Source organism: Haliaeetus albicilla, chromosome 7 (assembly GCF_947461875.1).
Source record: "Haliaeetus albicilla chromosome 7, bHalAlb1.1, whole genome shotgun sequence".
NCBI classification, from domain to species: domain Eukaryota; kingdom Metazoa; phylum Chordata; class Aves; order Accipitriformes; family Accipitridae; genus Haliaeetus; species Haliaeetus albicilla.
In genome coordinates this window covers 29,444,512-29,468,059 of record NC_091489.1, presented here as the reverse complement: position 1 = coordinate 29,468,059, position 23,548 = coordinate 29,444,512, and the positions used below count along the sequence as shown (strand labels likewise).

The following is a 23,548-nucleotide window of genomic DNA, read 5'->3' as shown; positions in this document are numbered from 1 at the left end:
CTTCTCAACTCCTGAATTTGTTTAGAAACCACTGTACTGTTGAGCAGCTGACTAGTGGTATCTTCGTAAAGGCAGGAAAGCTTACTGAAAAGATATCCCAAACCATAAGTGTGTTTTGGTCTCACATCAAAACGAGAAGCTATTGACTTAAAAGAAATCAAATCAGAGGCTTTTCGTGCTGGAAGCTGAGAATTACTAGACTGGTCTCTGATTGTCAGGTGCACTGTCTTAAATGGGCTGTTTTCCTTACAAGTTATTATTTCAGAATGCACATTAGACTGAGAAAAGAGAAGGCACGATATGCTCTTAAAGCCAGACTGCTCATTAGCACCCATTAAGGATCCTACAGGAGACAGCTGTTTCAAGTGGGAACAATCAGATTCAGTTCTTGAGCTGTCACAATCTGGAGAAGTAATTATTTTATCGTCAAAATGATGGAAATTTTCAACCTTGCAGAGCGAATAAGCCACATTATTTAAGTCATGACTTTGTAAAGAAGTAGATAAGACATTCTGATAAGGAACGTTCTTACTCTTTAAAGTATTAATATTTTTAGAGTGAATTAAACTACTTCCAATGTCACAATGACAAGAAAAGCTCTCCTGTTCTGAATTACCCCTTTCATTCTCAGATGCTTTCTCTGATGTAGAAGGGGAGGACATTCTTCCAGAACTGGAAAAGAAATCCCACATCTCTGTATATTCCTTCTGTCTTTTATGGTCTCTTACTCCTGCGTTTTCTCCACATAACTCAGAAGCACAATTGCCATCTTTAGACACAAATGGAAAGCCATAATGTGGCTGCCCCTGTTGACTTTTCTGTTAGGAATTTCAAAAGAAGAAAATAGAAATATCTTTATAAAACCTTCCGATTTGAACATTTCTTAAATTGAGGATTGATTTTGATTAGGTTTGTACAATCATTCAAAATTGGTAAAATCATTGTATCATCTCTCAAAATTAGAGAAAGAAAAATCCAACAGAAGTGACTGAAGTCTGATTCAGGAATGGTTGATCTTTCCAGCCCACCACTGCTTTTTATTTGTACAGTATCCATTTCACTTGGTTTATATTTGCTTTACTCAAAACCACAGGAACATCAAAGAGCGACGCAGGAATTTATACGCCCTTTAGTTTCCACACGTGCACAAAAAAGTAATCCTATACTATCCAAGATAGCGTAAAAAGTCCAACACAGTTTCAAAATAACAGTGTAAAAGTCCGAAAAACTCCAGATAAGAGGTGTTGCAGCCCTCCTACTATTAAGGTTTAATTCCATAAAGGTATTTAGGATTTATTCACCAAGATAAGTAATTAACCATGTTTCAAGCAAAAGTTAGGCAACCAAATATGGTGGGAGGGGTCTAAGCCTCAGTTTAAAAATACATGTATGAATCTTTCATGACATAAGCAAATTTGCCTGATGCTACTTGCTAATATTATAGACACCCTTACAGTAGTTCATTGTGAGTCAAAAATGTGAAGTGGTATTCTGAATTCAGACCATCTGTCCTTATTAAATGCTTTTATCCTCTAAAAATCAGGAAGGAGATACTGTTCCAAATTAAGAATCATAACAAAACAAGGAAGAAAGATCCACAATAACACCACACCTTTCAAATAAGGAAAAAGTTATGCCCAATCTGAAAAAGACCACTTTAATTCCAGCTGGCAAAATGCATTGCTGTCTCCATTAGCCATTAATCTTGCTGTGAATTCAAAATTCTAATTATGCAGCTAAACATTAAGAAATTTAATTATAGGGCATGCCATAATTTAAGACAACCATTTCATTCTGACAAATTATGACCTACCTCATACTTCAGCTTGCGTTGAACAGTGCCATTATTAAGCCTCTCATTATCCTAAGAACAAAAAAGGTACAGGTGATAATTAGAGTGCCTTGCTTGTGTAAGTTCATTTAAAAGTATTCATAGGAAGAGACATTCTTTTTAATAGCCAAAAATAACTATTTTCTTATTGATATTTATTAAGCCACTGGTTTAGAAGTCAATCAACCCAGTCTTCGGATTAATTAGATCACCAGTTTTTAAATGAGCATTTGTTTGCAAGCATAAACAATTACCGTTCTTCTGGATGTAATTTTATCAATGTATTTTACAGACATAAAATGAAGATTTTTATTTGATCTGCAAGCTTCCTATTGCCATTTACACACTCTTCCCTGCAAAAAAATGGAAAACAGCCAATGGAAAAAAAAAAAGATGATCAAAATCTAAAACTGATATCCCTGATCTACTGTTTACTTTTTTGGTAAATTAAAATTAAGTGAACATAGGAAAACACAAAAATTATTGAACAACAAAACTAAATCAGTGGTTACATGTGGTACATTGAAGGTCAGGATTTCCTACCCATCTCTGCCCACCTTTAAACTTTCTGTAGACCAGGACAGGCTAACATTGTTATCCTCTGCTTTATGATGAATATTCTGGAGCCTTCTCTGCACTTCTTGTTCAATAAAGGCATTTATCCTTTCAGTGGGGGGAAAAAAAAAGTAGTATATTCTTAGGTAAAAGTCAAGACAGGCTAAAAGGCTCTTTGAAACACTTGTAAACCCTAAGTACTGCACAGCTCTTAATTGGCAGGTATAACATTACACCAGTATTATCCCTCCTTAAGGAACATGGACTTTTGAGCAAGTATTCCTTTAACAGCCAATAGTTAACAATTTGCTAACAGAATTAGACAATTTAATGGACCACAGGTTAAGCCACTGCTATGCGTACAGCTCTACATACAAGTGGCAGTGAAGGTAAGGGCAATGAAGAAGAAATAGAAGGCTGGGGTTGCATCTTTGCTTTTATCACTTTTGTGATATCGGCAACTTGGGCTAACAAAGGTTTAGTCTTCAAACAGAAGGAATGTTCCAAGAGTTGATGCTAACAACTGCATGTGTAGGTGTAAAAGGAACAGAGATGAAATAAATTTTAAGTGATACCAGGCAGCTGCCTTGTTAAAAAAGGCTTAACACAATTTCATTTACTTTGCTGCTTTAAGTGTATATAAAGCAATGCCATATAGATAAGTAACTGTAAACACACAAACAATTTAAATACATTGTAGCCTACAGTTTGCCAACCCTCTATTCTAAAACAAACTGCACAGGAGCAACAGATTAGGCTGTTGGTTATTTAATGTAAAATACATAAAATTAATTTTACTTCCAGACTAGTATTTAAGTACAATTACAGTATTTAATTAAAATCTAACTCAGGTAGTACGATCTTCCAAAATATTTCTTTTCTAAAGCTATTGTTTGCACTCCTAACAAAACATTGCATAAATGCAGGTTACCTACCTATCATCAACTAGTGGAGCAGCGGGTGGCTGTGGCTTTGTTGGGCTGGTAGGGGAAGTAGTATAGTAGAGTCTCTCTTCTAATGTTCCATGATTTCCTTTCTGACCACCATCACCCTCGTATATTTTTTGCTTCAGCTGCTGAATTTCCTGGTCCAGGCTACAAAGAGATCTTAAAATGTAATTTGCTTTCTTTTAGAGTTGATTCCCATAGTTTGTATGGCAAGTACTGTACTTACACTCAATACTTGTATATAAGGTTGTGGGTATTCATATTTATGAAGATATAAAAATCATAATTGTTCTTTAAGAATATTTAGATAGGAAAAGAGGTAGCTCAAAACCACAGTACAACAGCAGTATTAAGTTAAATAAAACAACTTCAACAACTTCCAGTGCAAAAGGTATCTAACTCAGCACATTAGATATCAATTCATAAGACTTAGCCTATTTATTAGGATCACTTGAATAAACTTTCCTCATTACAGACCTCTATCAATGACCTCAGCTATTAGCTTCCAGTGTGAAGTAAAAGAATAAATGGAGGGGAAAAATTAAAAACTCAAAATACAGCACTAATCCAAAAAAACCAAAGACAACCTAAAACAATGATGTGGCAAAACATATCTATAAGAAAATCTTTAAATTGTATACTATACATATAAATCTTATTTTCTAGTTATTCCTTTTGTCTGTATAAGTATTTTATAAAATTTACATACAAAATAAAACATCTAGTATTTATTTTATATATACCTAATAAATCAACTTTTGAAGTGGAAACCTCCTCATTTTTTTTAACAAATAAATTTCATACCAGATTTATGCACAGAATAGAATATGTAAAATTGGATACTGTATTTTTGACTGAAAATGCCTGAGGCATCTAGTTTAAAATAAGAAGCACTTCTTGCAATATTTATCACTTAGTCAAATTAAACTATATTATAACAAAGTTATCTGCAGAACACACTTTTCACTTGTAATGTAGCTGAGATTATATTAGTAACACAGTAATAATCTTCCCCATTTCCATTACAACTTTTATCTCCAAAGGTAATTGTTTTTCTAGAGTTTACCTGAAAATTAAACAAAAGAAAAGAAGTTCCCACAAAAGCAGGGGAAACTATGCAAAGTTGGGATTCTACCACTTATCCTACGATTGTATATATCTAAATTGAAGTACAATGCTACAACTACTTTATTCCACCCTAGAGGTCAAACCAGAAAATTAAAGAGATGATGAATGCTGAGGCTTAGGCTGGAGTAAAGCAGGCTGAATTGTTACTTCATTTTTAGAGTACTTTTTGCAGCACTGCCAGAAGCCATCTGTTTCTTTTGATTAGCAGCAAAACAATTTTGCATCCTGAGGAAAAGTGGATGGAAAATGGCTGATGGATATAGGAGAGTGTTTGCATCTATGGAAAATCATTTTAACCACAAAAATCAGAATTATGTTAAAGGAACAAAGCTTATCTCTTGATTTGTAAACATCCTATTATCAAAAGATATCACTTTCTATAGCTATAAACTTATCCAGCCGTGTGATGCATCCACGAGTAAGTACACTAAAGTGCACCTTGCCACTTGTCAGCGATACATCCCGTTGTCTCAAAGATGACTCTACAGTTGCTTTATGTTAATTCTATTGCCACAAACCTCTGCCAGTAAAGACAAAACATGTATGCATTACTCCAGTATAAGTTAACTTCAAATTATTGTTTTGGGGGTCATCCCTCTAAGCAAAAGAATTTGAGCTAACATTATTCAAACTGGAAAAAAAAACATTTTATCCAGTTATGATGGACTTAGATTCATAGAGCATTTCAAATGAATATTGCATTTAAACATTTTCAGAGTTAACACTGATCTGAACCAGAGCACATCATCACATAATGGTTTCTAGATAAATAAGCAACATATACAATTCATATGTTTACTATAGCACCCAAGACATCGTGTACTGTGAAGTGTAAACTCAAACACAAGAGCAATAAATAGCCCGAAGCATTTAACATACTATCATGTATCTTAAGATTTTCTTCTGCCTCAACATTCATAAAAACATTCCGAATTGAATTATTCGGGCCCCTGGGCAATTCACTGAAAGACTTCAAAGTTTTATTTAGTTTGTGCAAGAGGACTTTAAAGTAAACAAGAAAAAAATCCAAGGGGGGGGGGAAGACCTTTTCACTTTCTTGGTATCTTTTCCACGCCTCAGTCTTCTAGCTGACAACGTATTTTTTCACTTATCACACAACTCGGCAATCTCTTGAGGGCTAACTAAGCTGTCTATTTTTGTGGAACCTCCAGTCTTCATAGCTGACTTTAGCCAAGTGAGATGCTTAGTATAGAAAACCAGATTTTATGTTCAGGACAATTATGAAAAATAATGGCAATATCCACAACAAAATGATAAATCAGTATTGAAACTGCTCGACTAAAAACACACATAATGGGCTCTAAATGTTGAAAAAGTGACCTTTACACAGGGTATAGAAAGGAACTATTCTCTTCTGATAATGGTTTAACAGGAAGAGGATACAGAAGAGCTCTTCAATTTGGCTATAGGCAATTTTCTTTTTTTAGGTGTTTTTTCTAATCAAGCATCTGTTTGGAGAGCTTATGAAAGAAGAGTCAGGTAATTAGTGGAATATTAAAAAAACAAATGACAAATGCTACCTCAAGAAAAAACTCTTCATTGTTTCACCAATAATCACAGGTTTTAAAGCTCTAGCATTAGCAAATCAGACAACACATTTAAAATGGCAATTCCGCCCTTTTTTCCATACTGCATGGACTAAATGCATTAATCCCAGTGGATTTTTGCTCAGGCCAAAAATAAAACAAAAGATTCTTTCCTCTTCTTCCCCATAGAAAGATCCTCCCTTACCTGAATCACTTTTCTCTGAGCTTCCCATACTTAGGCTGAATGTACGCTACCAGATATTATAACTGATGACATTGCTTCTGTACCTAAAAGGGTTTGTCATCACATAGAGCTGTATTAAAGCCTCTGTATATTTTCCAATAAGCTTAAAAACCACCATCAAATTTTACAGGGATATATGGCTAGTCTATTTTATATAGCCCTGAAACCAATAACAAAAATTTAAATATTACACCTGTTTGAATACCAGAAGTGTTCAATATATCATCAGTTGAGAGAGACAGTTGGCAGTCTACCATAACTATCAGTCTCCAAATCTTGAACAAACATCTAACTTGTTACTAATAAAGAAACAAAATGTTATACATTAATATTTTAAGAGAAAAAAGTTGTTAGATGGTACATGTTTTCATAAGGGCAGAACATAAGGTTGGCTGAGTTTTCTAAATAGGTAAAATAATCTATTTAAGTACTGTGATGGCTAATGCAAATACTATACTGCTGAGAATGGGATAAGCATTTGAACACAGTAAAAATTAATGAGTGAGCAAGAATCCTTTAAAAAAAACTATAGACTTTCAATTCTGGGTAAATTACTTGAAATTCCTGAAGAAACTCAAATACTGGGACACAGAACAAGTCACTCTCTCAACATCTAAGGTATAAAATTATTCACTTTTTGTGGATAGGTTCTAATAAATGGAAGCTACCACAACACTTACCGTTCTCGGTCTTGTTCAAGGGCTTTCTGCTCAGCTTCTAGACTAGCCTGCAGACCTGCCTGTTCGCTGCAGCTGTTGTTCAAGGTGGCAAGCTTCTGTTTCTGCTCTTCAATTTCAAAGTCTATTGTTGAACGACGTTGCAAAGCAGAGTGCCTCCTTTCTAACTTAGCAACAGCTTGCTCCAGCGCCTCTCTCTGCTGTTTTTCCCTTGATTCAAGTATTTCTTTTTCCTTTTTCCGAACCTTTTCTTCCTGACGAGCTACATTGGCTGTGAATTCAAAGGTTTCTTGAAGCTGCTGCAGTTGATTTGTGCTAGCTCTATACTGGGCAAGCTGCTCCTCTTTTTCTTCTATTTCTTTCTCTATTTGATAGAGAGTATTATCTAACCCTAACAAGCCCCTATCAAGGACTTCAGAAGCTCTTTGTTTTTCTTCCAGCAGAGCTGGCAAATGATTACTCTTCAGATACTCAAGCTGGCGTACTTTAGATTGGAGCCTGTACTCCGCTGGCTTTATCTTGTCAACTTCCTCAGCCTTGAGTACGGCATCCACACAGTTTTCATCATCTCTCTTGACATTTAAATGTTCTTCATGTGCAAATTTTAATTGTTCCAGAGTTTCATCTGCTAGTTCCTTTTCTAGGTGATCCATTTGCTGAACTAAATCTTTTTCCAAAATAGTCAACTGTTGCAGCTGTTTCCTTTTAAACTCTATGAAATCATGCTGTGCTTTTTCTAACTCTTCACAGTTTTCATCACCTTCAGATCGGGCTTCTTTGACTTTCAAAAGAGATTCTCTAATATTCTCAAGATCTCTTTTCTCTTCTTCAACTCTTTGTACATCCCCTCTCTTCAGGAGTTCTATCATGACCTGCTTTTCTCGAAGCTGTTCTTCTAGATGAGCCACCAGCAACACCTGCTCCCTTTCTTGTTCTTCAAGTCTCTTTTTTTCTGATTCCAGCTTAATATACTGTTCATCTTTTTCCTTTTTAAGTTTTTCTAGTTCACGGAAAATTTGCATTTTCTCTGCTTTTTCATTATGATTAAGTTCTTGTAGTCGCTGCAACTCCTCTTTGACCCGGGCAAAAATTTCTTCCTGCTGCTTTTTCTTTTGAAGCTCTATCTCCTGTTGTTCCCGTAATCTCTCTTCTTCAAATTTTTCTTTTTCAGCCAGCAAATCCTTTAACCTGCTCTCAATGTGAACACTTCTCCGTTTCAGACTCTCTTCCTGTTTTCGAATTTGCAGCTGTACTATTTCTGTTTCTTTGCGCTGTGACTCTACTTCTTGCTGCATTCTTACAAGTTCTGCTTTGTCAGACCTTTGTTTTTCTTCCATCTCTTCTATTTGTTTCCTACAGTAAAAAATTACATGCAATAATTCAAACTTTTCTTTCTTGTTTTCCAAAAGACAACATATCCTTTAGAAGTTAAAAATGTTTGGACAAGGATTTTGCAGTATATGTAATGGTTTCTTTTTTTAATAGTTTTGGTTTGCCACAGGTTAAGATCCTGCATTGCTTCGAAGTGACTTCAATGCATGAGACAAATGGTAAAGAGATTTTTATAGTCTATTTCAACATATAAAGTTGTGGATATATGAAATTATAGGAAGACATGTTACATAGCATTTACATTAGAAAATTAGACTATTAGCTCTGTCAAATCCAATAAAAATATGGATAGAACACGAGTGCACACAGTGAAGAGTAAATTATATATTTTTATGTATACATACATTCTCATATACACAATATGTATAAAAGGACTTGATTAGAAATTTGCCTCACCAAATTTAAGCCAACTGATGAATTAAAACAATGTCTTCTCTTTAGGTGAACCCAACTGAATTATTGATAAACAGGATTATAAGCTTAGGAACAGATGTATTCGAGAGAGAAATTACTTTAAGATAAATTATTATGTCCTGTGCAATCTCTCTTTTAAAGGTTCTAGTGGATTCCAAATGAGGACAGACTAAGACTTGAAGGTCACCATTATCCCCATAATGCTATTACCTGAATACACGTAGAGATAATCTGCAAGTCAGCTGGTTATTTTGCAAAAAGTTAACATCAGATAAATTAAAGCACAAGCAAAACAACTTCAGCGCAATCTGAATTCAAATCCTATCAACATAACAAAGAGGATAAATACCAGTGATTCTGTTGCATCATTTTCTGAATAACATCTTCTAATGCTTCAGAGTTTCAGGGGTTTTCTGAGTTTACTTAGCTTAGTCCAAATACATTAACAGCTCTTTCAAAATGGAGCAAGCAGTCTAAAGCTGAGATGGCAGAAAGTGTCTTTCAGCTTATGAATCTAATCAATGCTGTGATCTGCAACAAGGTAAGAGCTATTACTTCTAAAAATCTTAGCAGGTATGATGAGCCAGAACAGTCAGCTCCATTTGCCAGCTGAGGTCAATACTTTCCTTTGCACTTCAAACTGATTTCTAAATAACGTCCTGATAAGTATGATTAGTATGCTCATACCAGCGCTACAGTTATATTTAAGAGAAGCAGAGTTTATAGCATTAGTTGTCCTAATGAAGATTCACTCCAAAGGCAACTAAATAATAAAAGAAAGATCTGAATAAAGAATATAACTTGCCATCTTTTAGAACAACATAATGAAAGTTAAGAGCGAAAGTAATACATTTGTATGATCTACCATCCTTACACCTTTGTATTTGGTGTTTTCCTTGCTAAAGATCACATTTAGCTACAATTCAGCTTGTCTGTTACTGATCAGTAAGAATGAGCAGTTCAAGAAAATAACCAAAATCTTCACAGAAGATAAAACAAGATAAAATTATTTATATCAGGAACCTCTGCTTGCTGAGTAACAACATGATTCCAAATTAATCATTTCAATGAGTCTACAATGTGTATATATATTCACACACATGTACATAAAGACCACAGAGAATAATGTTACCTTTTACTTTCTAATTTTTCAAGCTCCTCTCGTTGTTGCCTCTCAAATTCTAGCCTGATTTTAAAAAAAGAACACAATAAAAAGGTTATTAATTCCTGAATATCACAAAAAATAGGAAGACATGATGCAATTCAGTGTCTGTTTAGAAGATTATAACAATAGTACAAATCAAAAGTTTTAAAAAACTACTTTCTACAATAGCAGAAAATATTTCCTTCATTAGGGTTACAAATTAGATATCATGCTGTCTGACCCAAATACAACAAAAAAGTAACTTAATTTCTGAACCCCCCCCCCCCGAACTATTTAAAAAGTAAAGTTAAACAAGACAGATAAACTATTAGCATAGCCTCTGCAAGTTAACTACATGCGGACATGGCAATCAATACATAGAAACTGAATTTCTCTACCTTAGACAGATCGGTCCTTTTACAGGGAAAAGACTGCCATGGGAGGCAGAGGGAAACAGAGCAATCAATTAAGAAAGGAATTGATAGAAAAAACATTAGCCGTACAGAAGATTTTAAAGTCAACAACAGTTTTTTTTATTAGAGGTTAAATTGGTTAGATTAATAGAACAATCATCACATTACTATTCAAAAGTAAAATTTAAGTTGTTCTTTCTAAACACATTTTTCAAATGCCAGTGATGTGGTTTATTAACTTGGCCACTTCTGAGAAGGGAAAGAGCTACAAAAGTATGCTACCACATGCTCGCAGTTCTTCCTTCTCCTCCAAAGGAAAAAAAAAAAAACCCTGAAACCCAAAATATTACTATGATGTAACCAGCAGGGTTGAAAAACCTCAAATTCCTGCAAAATGAAACATTCAAGCACAGAACACAATCCAAACCCATTTATCTAAAATATTTTGAGGTCTTAATGTATTTGATAAGGTTCTGAATAATTACAGGAGAGTATTTTATGTCATTTTCAATATCAGCTCTTATTACAGTTCCACAGAAGGCCTCTTATTTTAATTACCTTTGAATGATTTATGTTTTTTAAGGAAGTTTCTGAAAATAATATCTCTATGCTTTTTTAAATAAAAAAGGAAAATGTGAATTCAGATCCTATCAATATAATAAAGGGGATAAATATCAGTGATTCTGTTGCATCGTTTTCTGAATAACATGTTCTAATGCTTCAGAGTTTCAGGGTTTTTCTGAGCTTACTTAACTTAGTCCAACTATACAAACACCTTCAGAAAGCTGTAGCGGGTCTGAAATAACTGGATATTTGTGTATTTGGTTGAATATAGAGAACCTATATGTGGACTAAATATTCAACCAAATACACAAATACCCAGTTACTTCAGACCTGTTACACCTTAAGGAGCTTGCAGATTAGTGAGATACGTTCATAAACACTGAAAAAAATGAAGACTGCACCACAAGTTAACTTTAAGTATGTGAGGAACTGCAGTTTAAGATGTCATGACCACAATTATATAACCAAGTTTTTTAAAAGTAGGTTATGTTTAATATTTCTTTCTAAAATCATACAAATGCCTATGACAAAAAGGAATTGCCCTTGGAAACATGCAAAAAAATAGACCAATAATCTAAAGTTTACAAAGCAATTTAAACGAACTTTGATTCCTACGTGCTCAGGAAGTATCTTTAACTGCTGCAATGGCGGAGAAAAACTAGTTTAACAAAATCAATTTTTCCCTATTTCTCACAAATTCATTCTAAAAAATGCCTTCTACAATGCCTAAGGGATTAGCAAATGTAGATTTTTATACACAACTCCAGATAACCAGAGACCTCATGTAAATATCTCACCAAGAGCCCCTTCACATTTGCATTAAAACTATGTCTAGGATGGGCACTATCTCAATATTTCAGCACAAGAAGAGATGACAACAACTTAGTATTTTTAATTTGATCACAATTTCTGTTGCAGCAATGCAAAATCCAGAAAGTTATGCAAGAGAACAAAAAGCAATCTTAAGGGACCTTCAGAAAGCAAAAGCTTAATTCAATTGTTACCATGTGCTTATTTTATTTTATTTATTTATTTTTTTTTTAAGCTATACCTCAATAAGCCCTTGCTTCGGCTATGGTCTGCTGCCTCTGGAATTCATAGATGTTAGTTATCACTTCTTACCTAGGGCTTGGCTAACAAATGGCACTATATTCATTACTTCAGCTGAAAATAATATAGACCCTGAGGAATATAGCTCTGGTCTGTGGAAATGCAGATGTCTGTTGAGCACTGTCAGACGTAGATCATCTTTGCTTAGACAGTTGGCAAAGATGATTTACAAGTATTCCCATGTGTCATGGTTTAACCCTAGCCAGCAGCTAAGCACCACGCAACCGCTCACTCACTTCCCTCCCAGCCAGTGGGATGGGGGAGAGAATTGGAAAGAAAAAGGTAAAACTCGTGGGTTGAGATAAAAACAGTTTAACAGAACAGAAAGGAAGAAACTAATAATGATAATAACAATAATAATAAAATGACAATAATAATAAAAGGATTGGAATATACAAAACAAGTGATGCACAATGCAATTGCTCACCACTCACAGACCAATGCCCAGTTAGTTCCCGAGCAGCGATCCTCCCCCAGGCCAATTCCCCCCAGTTTATATATTGGACATGATGTCACATGGTATGGAATACCCTGTTGGCCAGTTTGGGTCAGCTGTCCTGGCTGTGTCCCCTCCCAGCTTCTCATGCCCCTCCAGCCTTCTTGCTGACTAGGCATGAGAAGCTGAAAAATCCTTGACTTAGTCTAAACACTACTTAGAAACAACTGAAAACATCAGTGTGTTATCAACATTCTTCTCACACTGAATCCAAAACATAGTACTATACCAGCTATTAGAAAGAAAATTAACTCTATCCCATCCAAAACCAGGACACTATGCTTCGTTAAGCCATAATGATATAAAATGTTTCACATCGGCTAACTTAATGTGCAAAGCTAGAGCAAAAATCTTTTGATATTTTGACTGTCCTATAAAACACAAAATCTGGCAAATGTATTTTAAATAAGCATAAAACAGTAACTAGCTTTTGACTGAGATCTGATACAAGGAATATCAGCCATCACAGGAATCAGTCTGATATAAAAACTGGTCAGTGGTAAAAACTCTGTGATTTTCTCTGTGAGGAATTGTCTCTAATACCTTTAACAGTGGTGTCATGACAATCAGTTTTACCTTACACTGAAATAAAAACTGGTCGTATTCAAAAGGTTGCTCAGGAAAGAGGAATTAACTATGCAAAAGTGGTTCTTTCTTCAGTGAAAATGGCTATTTCCCAAAGCCAAATATGGATCATCATCAACACTCCATTCAACAGCTTCCAAATGCTACACCCAATTGTTTTAAAAATGCACATTTAAAGCATTTTAGACAAGTAAATACCCCTATGAAGAGAAGGGCTAACACAGCCTGGTGTTTTGCTGCTACATAAATTCTGTGGTGCCTAAGAAGGTCTGAGCTCCACTGAAGGCTCTCCTACCTAGGGGTTATTCACAGTGTCTCTATTCTCTCTCAAAGGTGCTCACACTGGAGCCTTTATTTCTGCAGGGGTAATATTAATGCCTGCCTTCCTTAGCTGGCTGCCTGTTTTCTCAATATATTTAGGAATTCACCATTTTTTAAGACCATTACCTCTGCAATATTTGCTTAAAACTGGTTATGGGCTCAAAGTTATTTCAGGATAGGAGATAATCTGGGGAGGCAGGACAGGCAGTCAATGATTGCAGAAACCTTGTTTATTGAAGAAGCTAGTAAAAAAAAAAATCTCAGCATCACTGAAAAAATCACTGGCTATAACAACAAACCACAGATGCAATACTGCTGTTTTCTGGTTTAGTCTACCCGTAATAAAAATCTTTTTCACATAACCCCTACTCCCTTTATTAATATGAACACCACTGTGAATAGAAAAAAATATTAGCTTGAAATTAAAAAGAAAGAAACATAGAGATATTAAAGACTAGAATCCACTCTTTCTTCTTTCATAGATCTACCACAAAGGAACATAATCTGATCAGTGTTGAATTAAATAGACACTATTTTCCTCGAAAACATGGCATATCTAGTGATAAGAGCAGTGTTGATAAGCTGCAGAGAAAGGAAGTCAGTTCTACTAGCACAGTACTACAATACCTTAATTTACACAGCACAAAAGTGCTATCTGGTACTACATCTGTTAGGAAAGACTGAGTACTGGCAAGACTACAAAGATGTTACAATGCTGTTCAGTAGCCCAATTTATGAAATTAATTTAAAAAACAAAACAAAAACCCCCATGCTAAATCCATGACAAGACCAAGGTTTCTCATGAGTGATTTTAGAGTTACAGTATAATGTAGCTTACAAAAGGTCCACAAATTAAATCTTCAGCATAAATCTATGTGCAAAATTCTATTTTATCCAAAGCTTATTATCTGAAGCAGTGTTGCATGACATCAGATTAAAGACAAAGACTGGGAACAAGCAGAACAAAGAATTTTGCATGTTAAGCCAAAATTTTATGCAACTATCTCCACATATGGAAAATCAACAGCCAAACAAAACACACACACATGCACACACACCCCCAACAAAAGCCACGCACAAAGACCACCCATCTGAAAACACAACTAAATATAACACTGATTTTCACATGGGAAAGATACAGATATAGTAAGCAAGATCCATCATTTATCTGCTTTCACAACAACTGAAGATAATACCCCAAAGGCTCTTTTCCCATTGATTGCTAGATGCGAGATCTTACAAGCTGTTCATTGCAACCTACAGAAATTGCAAATTTAGCTACCAGTCTTTAGGTTATCAAAACTGAAACTGGAAGAAAGGTGGTCTTGAAAGTGCTAAATTAACAATAGGCAGAATGCTAGTCAGCTACAGAAGTTGCAAAAAAAAAAACAACCCCAAAAAAACAGAGGACCAGCTACTGAATCCAGATGTACACTGCTGGTGGACAGTATAGCACCATTACGTTAGGAGAAACTGACACTACAATCTATTGTAATAAAGGGTCATACCAAAGGACCACGTCCTACGTTGTTCCTGATGGGAAAAAAAAAAAATGTCCAAACCAAATTTACTGTAGGGTATTCTTTTCCATCTGCACTTTTCGAGGAAGCAAGATGCTCACCCCCACCTAACGTCTTGGGTAAAATTACCCTGCCTTTGATATCTGGAGATCAGATTTATTGAATGTTTTACCCAGGCTGAACAGAGTCACCACTCAGAAGAATAACCACTGCAGCACTGTACTTGCTAAGCAGCATTCCTAGCTGGAAGTACACAGCTCAAGCACCTGCAAGCTGCCTAACTCCTTACAAATACAATGCCATTGGCTTTGAATTATTACTAAGGCCTAAATGCTTGGTGTCTGCTTTATTCAAAATGTATTCTTTTCTTTAACTTGCATTTACCCTGCCCACCTGTTCCCCCTAAAGCAACACTTTCTGCAGAATTATCTCCTTGGGACAAGCTCACCACAAGATCAGAAAAACCCCAGTGCTGTCACAAAGGAGGAGATGGAAAGGAAACAGTGTTAGCATCAACACAAATAAATTTAAAACAGTCATGGAACCCCAGAGTAAGCTCAAAAGCTGCTGTTGCCAAATTGCTGTCCATAAAGATGCATCAGTTATGGAAGATAACTTTCTTCTATGATTTTTAAGACCAGGGCTCAGTTAAGTGGCAGTGCAAACCTCAGAGCCTACCTTCTCTTTGCAGCAGTCATGAAAGCAGTAAAAACAGTCATATTTGAGGTTTGCTTTGTTAGGGTTTTTTTTTTTTTGGTTGGTTGGTTGGTAGGTTTTGGTTTTGGATACGCAACCATTGGGACCAGTACTGTTCAATATCTTCATCAATGACATGGACAGCGGGATCAAGCGCACCCTCAGCAAGTCTGCAGATGACACCAAGCTGTGTGCTGCAGTTGACGCGCCTGAGTGTTGGGATGCCATCCAGAGGGACCTGGACAAGCTCGAGAAGTGGGCCCATGTGAACCTCATGAGGTTCAACAAGGCCAAGTGCAGGGTCCTGCCTCTGGGTCAGGGCAACCCCCGGTATCAATACAGGCTCAGGGGATGAAGGGATTGAGAGCAGCCCTGCTGAGAAGGGCTTGGGGGTACTGGTGGGTGAAAAGCTGGATGTGAGCCGACAATGTGCGCTCGCAGCCCGGAAGACCATTCGTATTCTGGGCCGCATCAAAAGAAGCGAGGCCTGCAAGTCGAGGGAGGCGATTCTGCCCCTCTACTCCACTCTGGTGAGACTCCACCTGGAGTACTGAATCCAGCTCTGGAGCCCTCGGTACAGGAAAGACGTGGACCTGTTGGAGCGGCTCCAGAGGAGGGCCACAAAAACGGTCAGGGGGATGGAACACCTCTCCTATGAAGAAAGCCTAAGAGAGTTACGGCTATTCAGCCTGGAGAAGAGAAGGCTCCAGGGAGACCTTAGTGCAGCCTTTCAATACCTAAAGGGGGCTCATAAGAAAACTGGGGACAAACTTTTTAGCACGGCCTGTTGTGACAGGACAAGGGGTAATGGTTTTAAACTAAAAGAGGGTAGGTTTTGACTAGATATAAGGAAGAAATTTTTTACAATGAGGGTGGTGAAACACTGGCACAGGTTGCCCAGAGAGGTGGTAGATGCCCCATCCCTGGAAACATTCCAGGTCAGGTTGGACGGGGGTCTGAGCAACCTGATCTCGTTGAAGATGTCCCTGCTCATTGCAGGGGGGTTGGACGAGGTGACCTTTAAAAGGTCCCTTCCAACCCAAACTATTCTATGACTCATGAGCTTCCTTGCTTAGAATAACATATGTACATAATGGTGACTATGGAACAACCTCAGGTAGGTTTTATTGCTCACAAACAAGTGACAGTCATGCAGACCTACATTCCTCCTGTAATGTGAGCCTTAGGCATAATCCTTTCTTGTGTTTACAAATTAAGCAGGACAAAATACCTATTCCTGCAAGCCAGTTCACAAAGATTAATTGAATGCAGACTAGCAGGAGAATATCAATAGTTAACTCTCTGCTTGTAGTTTAGTCTAATAAAACACAGACATGAAAGTGTTCAGGAATATGAAAGGTATTTCACCCAATCTTAGCCTCAATTTCAGCAGCAACAATGCTCTCGTAATCACACCCAAGAAAGGAAAATAAAAGTTAGAAGAAGTGTCAGATGGGAAAAACGGCAGTGTTTCTAAGAATTGCTGCACACATTGATAATTTAATTATATTATTCACACTGTTCAATTTCCAGGAAAGCAAGATGTTTGAAGAACTGATAAGGAAAAAAGAAGCTATATTCCACAGAACATATCAAGGGGGAAGAAGAATTTGCTGCAATCTACTCCATCTGAGACAAGCAAGTATCTCTCCAGACTTTCTCTCACTCTCTCTTTTGTTTTTTGTTTTTTAAATAAGTTACAGGAAAAATCCTCTCTATAAGACACAATTTGGCATTATCTGAAGACAGTATGAACTTCTTGGGCAGGGAAATCATTCTTAAGTCCACCTTCAACTGCGCCTTGCCCATGCCATTATATTTTGCTGCAAATTTGAAAGAGTAAAAGTGAAGCAATGCTGAAACTGTCTGTCCTACTCTATGCTGACTGCAAAGTCAAGGTCAGTACTGAGCAGTATAATGCAATTATTCATAACAGTATTGTACCAGAGTAACATTATTAGTCGGGGAAAAGCCCATGGTAGCTGATCAATAACAAGAGGTAACAAACAAGAGCCAGGAATTTTCCTCAGCCCACAGAAAATATAGTACTAGCAACTATCACTAGAAGTTTTTAGATTGAACTATTGGAAAAGCTAAAGAAATAGCGGAAAAGCTAAAGAAATAGCAAAACATACATAAACTTTTTGACCTTCTCCTTCAGCTCTGTCTGAAAAAAAAAGATGTAATTTATCAGTGTTATTACACATACTCACTGTATTTAAGACATTGTTTAACTTGAAGTTATTATTACCTGTCCAATCTTCCTAAATGCTAATGGAAAAAGAGCAACCCCACAGTAAAACTTGGGAGTAAAGCTGCACTATCCAAGCCTATAATTCAATTTACAGCCAATTTTTCAAAAGTGCATAGGTGGTTAAAGTGCCTCATCTCACACTCAATTCAAAACACAGGCACTAGTTATTGAAAAAAAAATTAGAACAAAACGCCGTCAATTCTCCGTAAGTCACTTTAAGAACACTGGTAAAAACATTAAAAACAGCTTCTCTACAATAAGCAGTCTATGTCATTCTAACTATATAATAAAACTGTTTTCCACATCCTAACTTGGCCACCTACTAGGAGTTATATAGGTGAGAACATAAGACATGCATTTCCCAGCCTTTTTATGATTGTATTGGTACTATACAAACTCAAGAAATCTTAATTTTCAGTTTACAATGCATTTTTCTCAGGAAAAATAGTTAACTTGTATTTCTGAAGAAAGTATAAATGTAAAATTTGCTGTATCATTATTGTGCTGAACTGCCTTGGTTATAATGCAAATGTTGTCTCCCAGATTCCAGGTACTACAACTTCCTTTATGCTAGATCTATCAGTGTGGGTGTTCACTGGTGCAGTTACACTTGCGTTATTTGGGAGAAATCCCAGGTAAAAGGAAGTTTTAAGCAGGATGGAAAGCTCCTCAGTGTCCCTTCACCCCATTTTCTAGCATGGACTAGTTCAAATAACATTTCTGAAAAGTTCTGGCTTCATTCAGAAGCCCATTATTTAACAAGCATAACCTGAGAACAAAATATTTTCTACTATTATTGCCATTTGGAACATTCAAACCACTAAAATGAAGAATGGTTGGAATTTTAACAACCGCATTTTAGAATATACTCACCCTGGATTATAAAGCATAACTGCTGACAAGTTCTCACAAGATTTTGAAAGATCTGTCATAGACAAGCTGAAGGAAGACAGCAGTCCACTCTAACAACAGACCATAAAATAAACATATTAGACAAACACTGATGTACTTACAAACTTACGTTGTTTCACTTGATGAAATATTAACTAAAGTATGTGAAGCAAATAAAAAAAAAAAATCAATCTACAACAATTGAGGTATGTCTATATTAGCAAGAAATTGTGAAAAGGTTTAAATTTACTGAACACTGATTTAATCTCACCTTTCTTTTCTCCCTTAGCTTAGCAGCTTCTTTGGGGTGGTTAAAACGAAACATATTGGTTCTTCCAAGTAATATAACAGCACCTGATGAGAAAAAACACACACCATTCACTGACAACATTCTGTACCTGAAAATGCCATGCAATTTTTCAGACATGTAATATGTAAGCAAAGACTTCCATTAACAAAGAACAAAATGAAAATGTGTTTTGACAATTCAAGTGTATAACAATGCATGGTGACAGCTACATTAACTGATCTATATAGTTTATCCCTTCCTCTTCCTACTAAAAAAAAACAAAACAAAACAAAAAAAACCCAAAACAAAAAACCCACACATGTTCACACACACAAAGGTCAATCATGTTCATGCAGTTCAGTTAAAGAATAAATATAGGTAGAGGAAGCAGTGAAAGCAGATGCCCCAATTTGATCTATACACTCTTCAACAGTGCTACTTTGGAAGCCCCCAGTAGGTACCAGATACAATGGGAATGTCCATAAATGTGACTAAGAACAAACTTGTCCATCCACTACCAATCGCTATCAGGTTTGAATCCACCTAACTGAAAGCTCCAGAGCTCTATAATTTGTACTTTCACTTACCTTTTTCTTCTCTATGTGAAACAACACTGAAGTTTATCATCCCTCAAAATAGGATTATGAGACTTTTATACCCAATAGGTATTTTCTGAAGGAAGAACCTTGAATAATTCATATTGCTCAATGCACATCTATTATTGTATTTAATCAGTTAAGGTACAGGTCACAAATAATGAGATTCTGGGCAATTCTTATCATATTTTAAAGACAACAGCATCAAGATTAATAATTTCCTACTGGGAAGTATATTGTCAGTGATGTCTCACTACTGTTGTAACATGAAAGTCTTCCAAGTTAACTGCCACAGAATCAAGCATTTATCTGTCAGTCAGTATGAGGCATTCTTAAAGAGAAAAAAGGACTCCATTACACTCACAGTATGAAAAAACTGCACTTAGACTGTTCACTGCAAATAAATTCTTACCATCTGAGAATGAATGCTGTCCTTAAGAAGGAATGCTCCTGTTAAAATTAGCTTAATTAGGAATATCAACCCAAATAAGGTCATTCAGTCTTGGCAAATAAACAGCAAAAAGCACTACAGTCATGACATCACTTCTTGCTGTCTACAAAACACCTCAATTTTGGACCATGTGAACAGTTTACCTCAGTCTAATCTTAAAAAGAATTACCTTTCATAAATCTGTACATAGGTTTGTATTGCAAAGTCATTTTGATACCACCTCTTATTTATATGATGACCTTTCCTTCAAGAAGTGTGCTGGGCATACTTTTTATGTAAGCATATTAAAAGGGTTCCCTGACGGTCATGACTGCTGTAGTGAAGAGGCTAAAACTGGTTTTAGTCTACCACTGCTTCATATGCTCACAGTAGTCCCAAACATTTATCTGTTCCACTCCTGCTCACTGCCTGGACGGAAATTTTGTGACAGTGAGAATTTCTATGAAATTCCTTCAGTTACTTTCAAATGAAGATAAAAATAATTATTTGTAAACATTTTTGACCACTTTACTAGGTGGAAGCAACTTAAATAAATAAGTTAAAATTTCAGAATGAATATAGTTATAGATATGTGTTCCTAACTTCATGAATTTAAAAGAAAACAGGAGAAAGAAGCTTAACAACAAGCACCTGACAGTCAAACCCAGATGGCAGATCATATGAACAACTCCTAGGTTTCTCTTTTAGTACTTCTCTGAATCCTATCATCATTTTTGTATTATTCTGTTATTAAGGAAAAAGTCTACAATCTTAACTCCCACTTGACAGAACTTCAATAAGCATCAGCATCAAAGCCTCTTTAGGAAAAAGCCTGGACAAAACCATGCAGTCAGATATTTCCTAAGTACCAGGTTCAATTGTCTGCTGTTGTACATTGCAGCTCTCCATCAGAATGCAAGTATGCAAAGTGCAGCATAAACATCATCATGGAAACATAACTGGATTTGCTATGGGTTTGCTTTCCTTTTATTTACTGTAAGCAACAATTCTTATTCTCCTTGAATGTTTAATGGCAAAGGAAAAAGGTTTGTCAAATACATTGATAGTACTAAAAACAACAACAACAACAACAAAAACTAAGCAAAAAAGACTTTATCATTTGTGGAGCTCTGATCTCACAATTTAACTGCTTGACTCCAACACATAAATGACCAGAGAGCATGGGGCGGGGGGGGGGGGGATTTTTATATATAAAAGAAGAATGCCTGTTGAACGTTATCAAGCATCTCTGACCTACACAGATCAATATTTTGGAACTAGGCAAACAAGTGTAACTATAATTAAGATCTTACCAACTTCTAAAAGTCACTTCTTCATTTTTTTATTATTTTTTTTTTATTAATGAACTATAAAAAACAAGCAGTGGGAGGTTAGTAAAGGGCTGGCAGTTTGGCCTAAAAACCTGAAAACTTGGTTTATGCTGTGGATACATTTAAGGTAAAGAACGAACTCTAATCATGAATATTAATTCAGTTACCTCTAGAAATCCTACCATATGTTCTTAAGAATAAAAAATAAATAAGTTACATTTATACAAAAAGGCCACATTTGCCAGAATTCACAAATGCTGCAAGTAATCTGTAGAAGGAAGGTGGTAATTAATTATTATGCTTCTTTTTTTTCCAATCCATGACAGTCTAAAAACTTAACATATTTTCACATGAACAGTTATTAATGATGAACGGAAACATTTAAATATATGAGCAGTTAATCAGCAGTACCTAAAGTGGATATTTAGGGAGGCTGGCACTTAATGCTGTGAGAGTAAATGCTAACACAGCTAGGATACACGGTTTGTGCACGAGTCATTAAACTAGTTATTTCATCAGCTTTGCCCACCTGATGTCATAGGTGCCATCTTTCTGTTAGACTCAGTCTAGTTACACAGGCTTAAGGTCAGCTTATGCAGCTGTTTTTTCACAATTTAGGAACACAAAGGAACCCTTTCCCCTTCTTTTGAGTTGCGAATTTCATTAAACAGAAATCTGGGAGGAAAAAAGTCATGTTTCCACTCTTCACAATACAAAAAATCAAGTTGCTACATATGCCTGGAAGAGGGAAATAGCATCCAAACTCCTACATTCTTCTGAGGCACATCAAACCTTTACTGCCTTTGAAATGCAATAGGATAAAGTAAAGATGAGTCATTGCAACTCAGTTCTTATTGTTTACAGTGTTATTTGCCATTAACATCAATGTTTCTTTTTGCTAACAATTTATCAATGGGATTTCCCCAAACATAAAACAAAGGGGGCTGGAATTTTGTTTTTTCCCCCCAGTATCTGTAATAGAAACAAGCATATATATCTCTCATTTTCCATGAAGAAATAGACACTTTACAAAATCCATGTCCCCTCTCTACTCCAAAACTCCTTACTTTCTGAAAGCAGACTTTTGAAGCACTTGTTTGAGTTCATTAAAGATGCAAGACTTTCCTTGTTCAACACTGCATTCTTCCTTTGTTAGAATAAGCTTACTCTGAAAGCTTCCTTCCAGGAATGTAAAATGAGATTGTTTTTCAGCAGCTGAGCTGTGTCACAGCCTCACTTCTAAACAGGTCTTCAGCTCATTGCTAAATGGGAAGATATTCTTGGGTGCTCCTGGAAGATAAAACATCCCAAACCTCCACTGCAGCACTCACTGGCTTGTTAGCCAGTCCTTTCCAGGCCAACACAATACACCTTTGTTCCCAGCTGTCCCAGCTGCTTTTTCATTTCCAGATTTTAAGGCTTTTATATTAAAATTATAATTATCTAAATTTCCTCCATGAGGGTTAGCCTCTCCCTTTTTGCCATTTCCCTACAGCTGCAGTGAACAGATACCCCAGCTGAATCTCCTGCTACACAAGAGGATTTGGCAACAGTGTTAAGTAGGACCAGCCTGAAGCTCAGGGACGGGTGCAGCAGTGTGTCTGACATTATTTTAGTCCTATAGAGTCCAATATTCTTTTTCTTAATATTACAGCAACCTAAGAAATTTGTCATGGAGTTCACTTTATGTATAAACATTGAACAAAATCAAAGGGTAACTATCAAATCATACTCAAGATTATGAAGTGGCTTAAATTAGTAAAGAATTCTCTTTTCACCACATGGCAATTCTTTGACAGAACAAAAACTCTGTAGCTCTCCTCATGGTTTAGGGCTGTAGTTGAGAAGACATGGAATTAAAATTAATTAAACAATAACCCCTTTATATACACACAGTGTTGTTGCCAGAAAGAAACAAAGATACCATATAAAAAATAACATTGTGCTGGGTAATACCTTGGTTTAGGTGTGTGGCCTCTGTAATCTGAATACCATTCACAGAACATTGTGCTCCATTCAGTGGTATTAGATTCACAGTACCATTGAGATTTTCAAAGATGCAATGCTCACTTTCCAAATCAAGGCCATGAAGAACTAAATACAAAGAAATGAAATAACACAATGAGTTTCTTAACAGCTAGTAAGATTAGCATACCGATATCAATTTATTAGG

At 36.1% G+C, this 23,548-nt stretch overlaps 1 protein-coding gene across 13 annotated transcripts in view; it reads right to left on the bottom strand.

Annotated features, from left to right (window-relative positions):
* The window catches only part of KIF16B (kinesin family member 16B), a 153,131-nt gene that overhangs the window by 58,737 nt on the left and 70,846 nt on the right, over window positions 1–23,548 (bottom strand). For 9 of the 13 annotated variants that reach the window (XR_011325468.1, XR_011325467.1, XR_011325466.1 and 6 more), the window contains exons 15-23: window positions 23,332–23,469; window positions 19,001–19,083; window positions 18,712–18,800; window positions 10,278–10,310; window positions 9,868–9,921; window positions 6,933–8,282; window positions 3,322–3,492; window positions 2,389–2,494; window positions 1,814–1,864 (exon numbers count right to left, since the gene is read on the bottom strand). Coding sequence is in view for 9 of the 13 variants with exons in the window: in XM_069787537.1 (XP_069643638.1) it covers window positions 1,814–1,864; window positions 2,389–2,494; window positions 3,322–3,492; window positions 6,933–8,282; window positions 9,868–9,921; window positions 10,278–10,310; window positions 18,712–18,800; window positions 19,001–19,083; window positions 23,332–23,469 (2,075 nt within the window). In the remaining 4 variants the exon portion in view is untranslated. The remainder of the gene's footprint in view (window positions 1–1,813; window positions 1,865–2,388; window positions 2,495–3,321; window positions 3,493–6,932; window positions 8,283–9,867; window positions 9,922–10,277; window positions 10,311–18,711; window positions 18,801–19,000; window positions 19,084–23,331; window positions 23,470–23,548) is intronic. The other 4 variants (XM_069787535.1, XM_069787536.1, XM_069787533.1 and 1 more) reach the window with 3 other exon arrangements.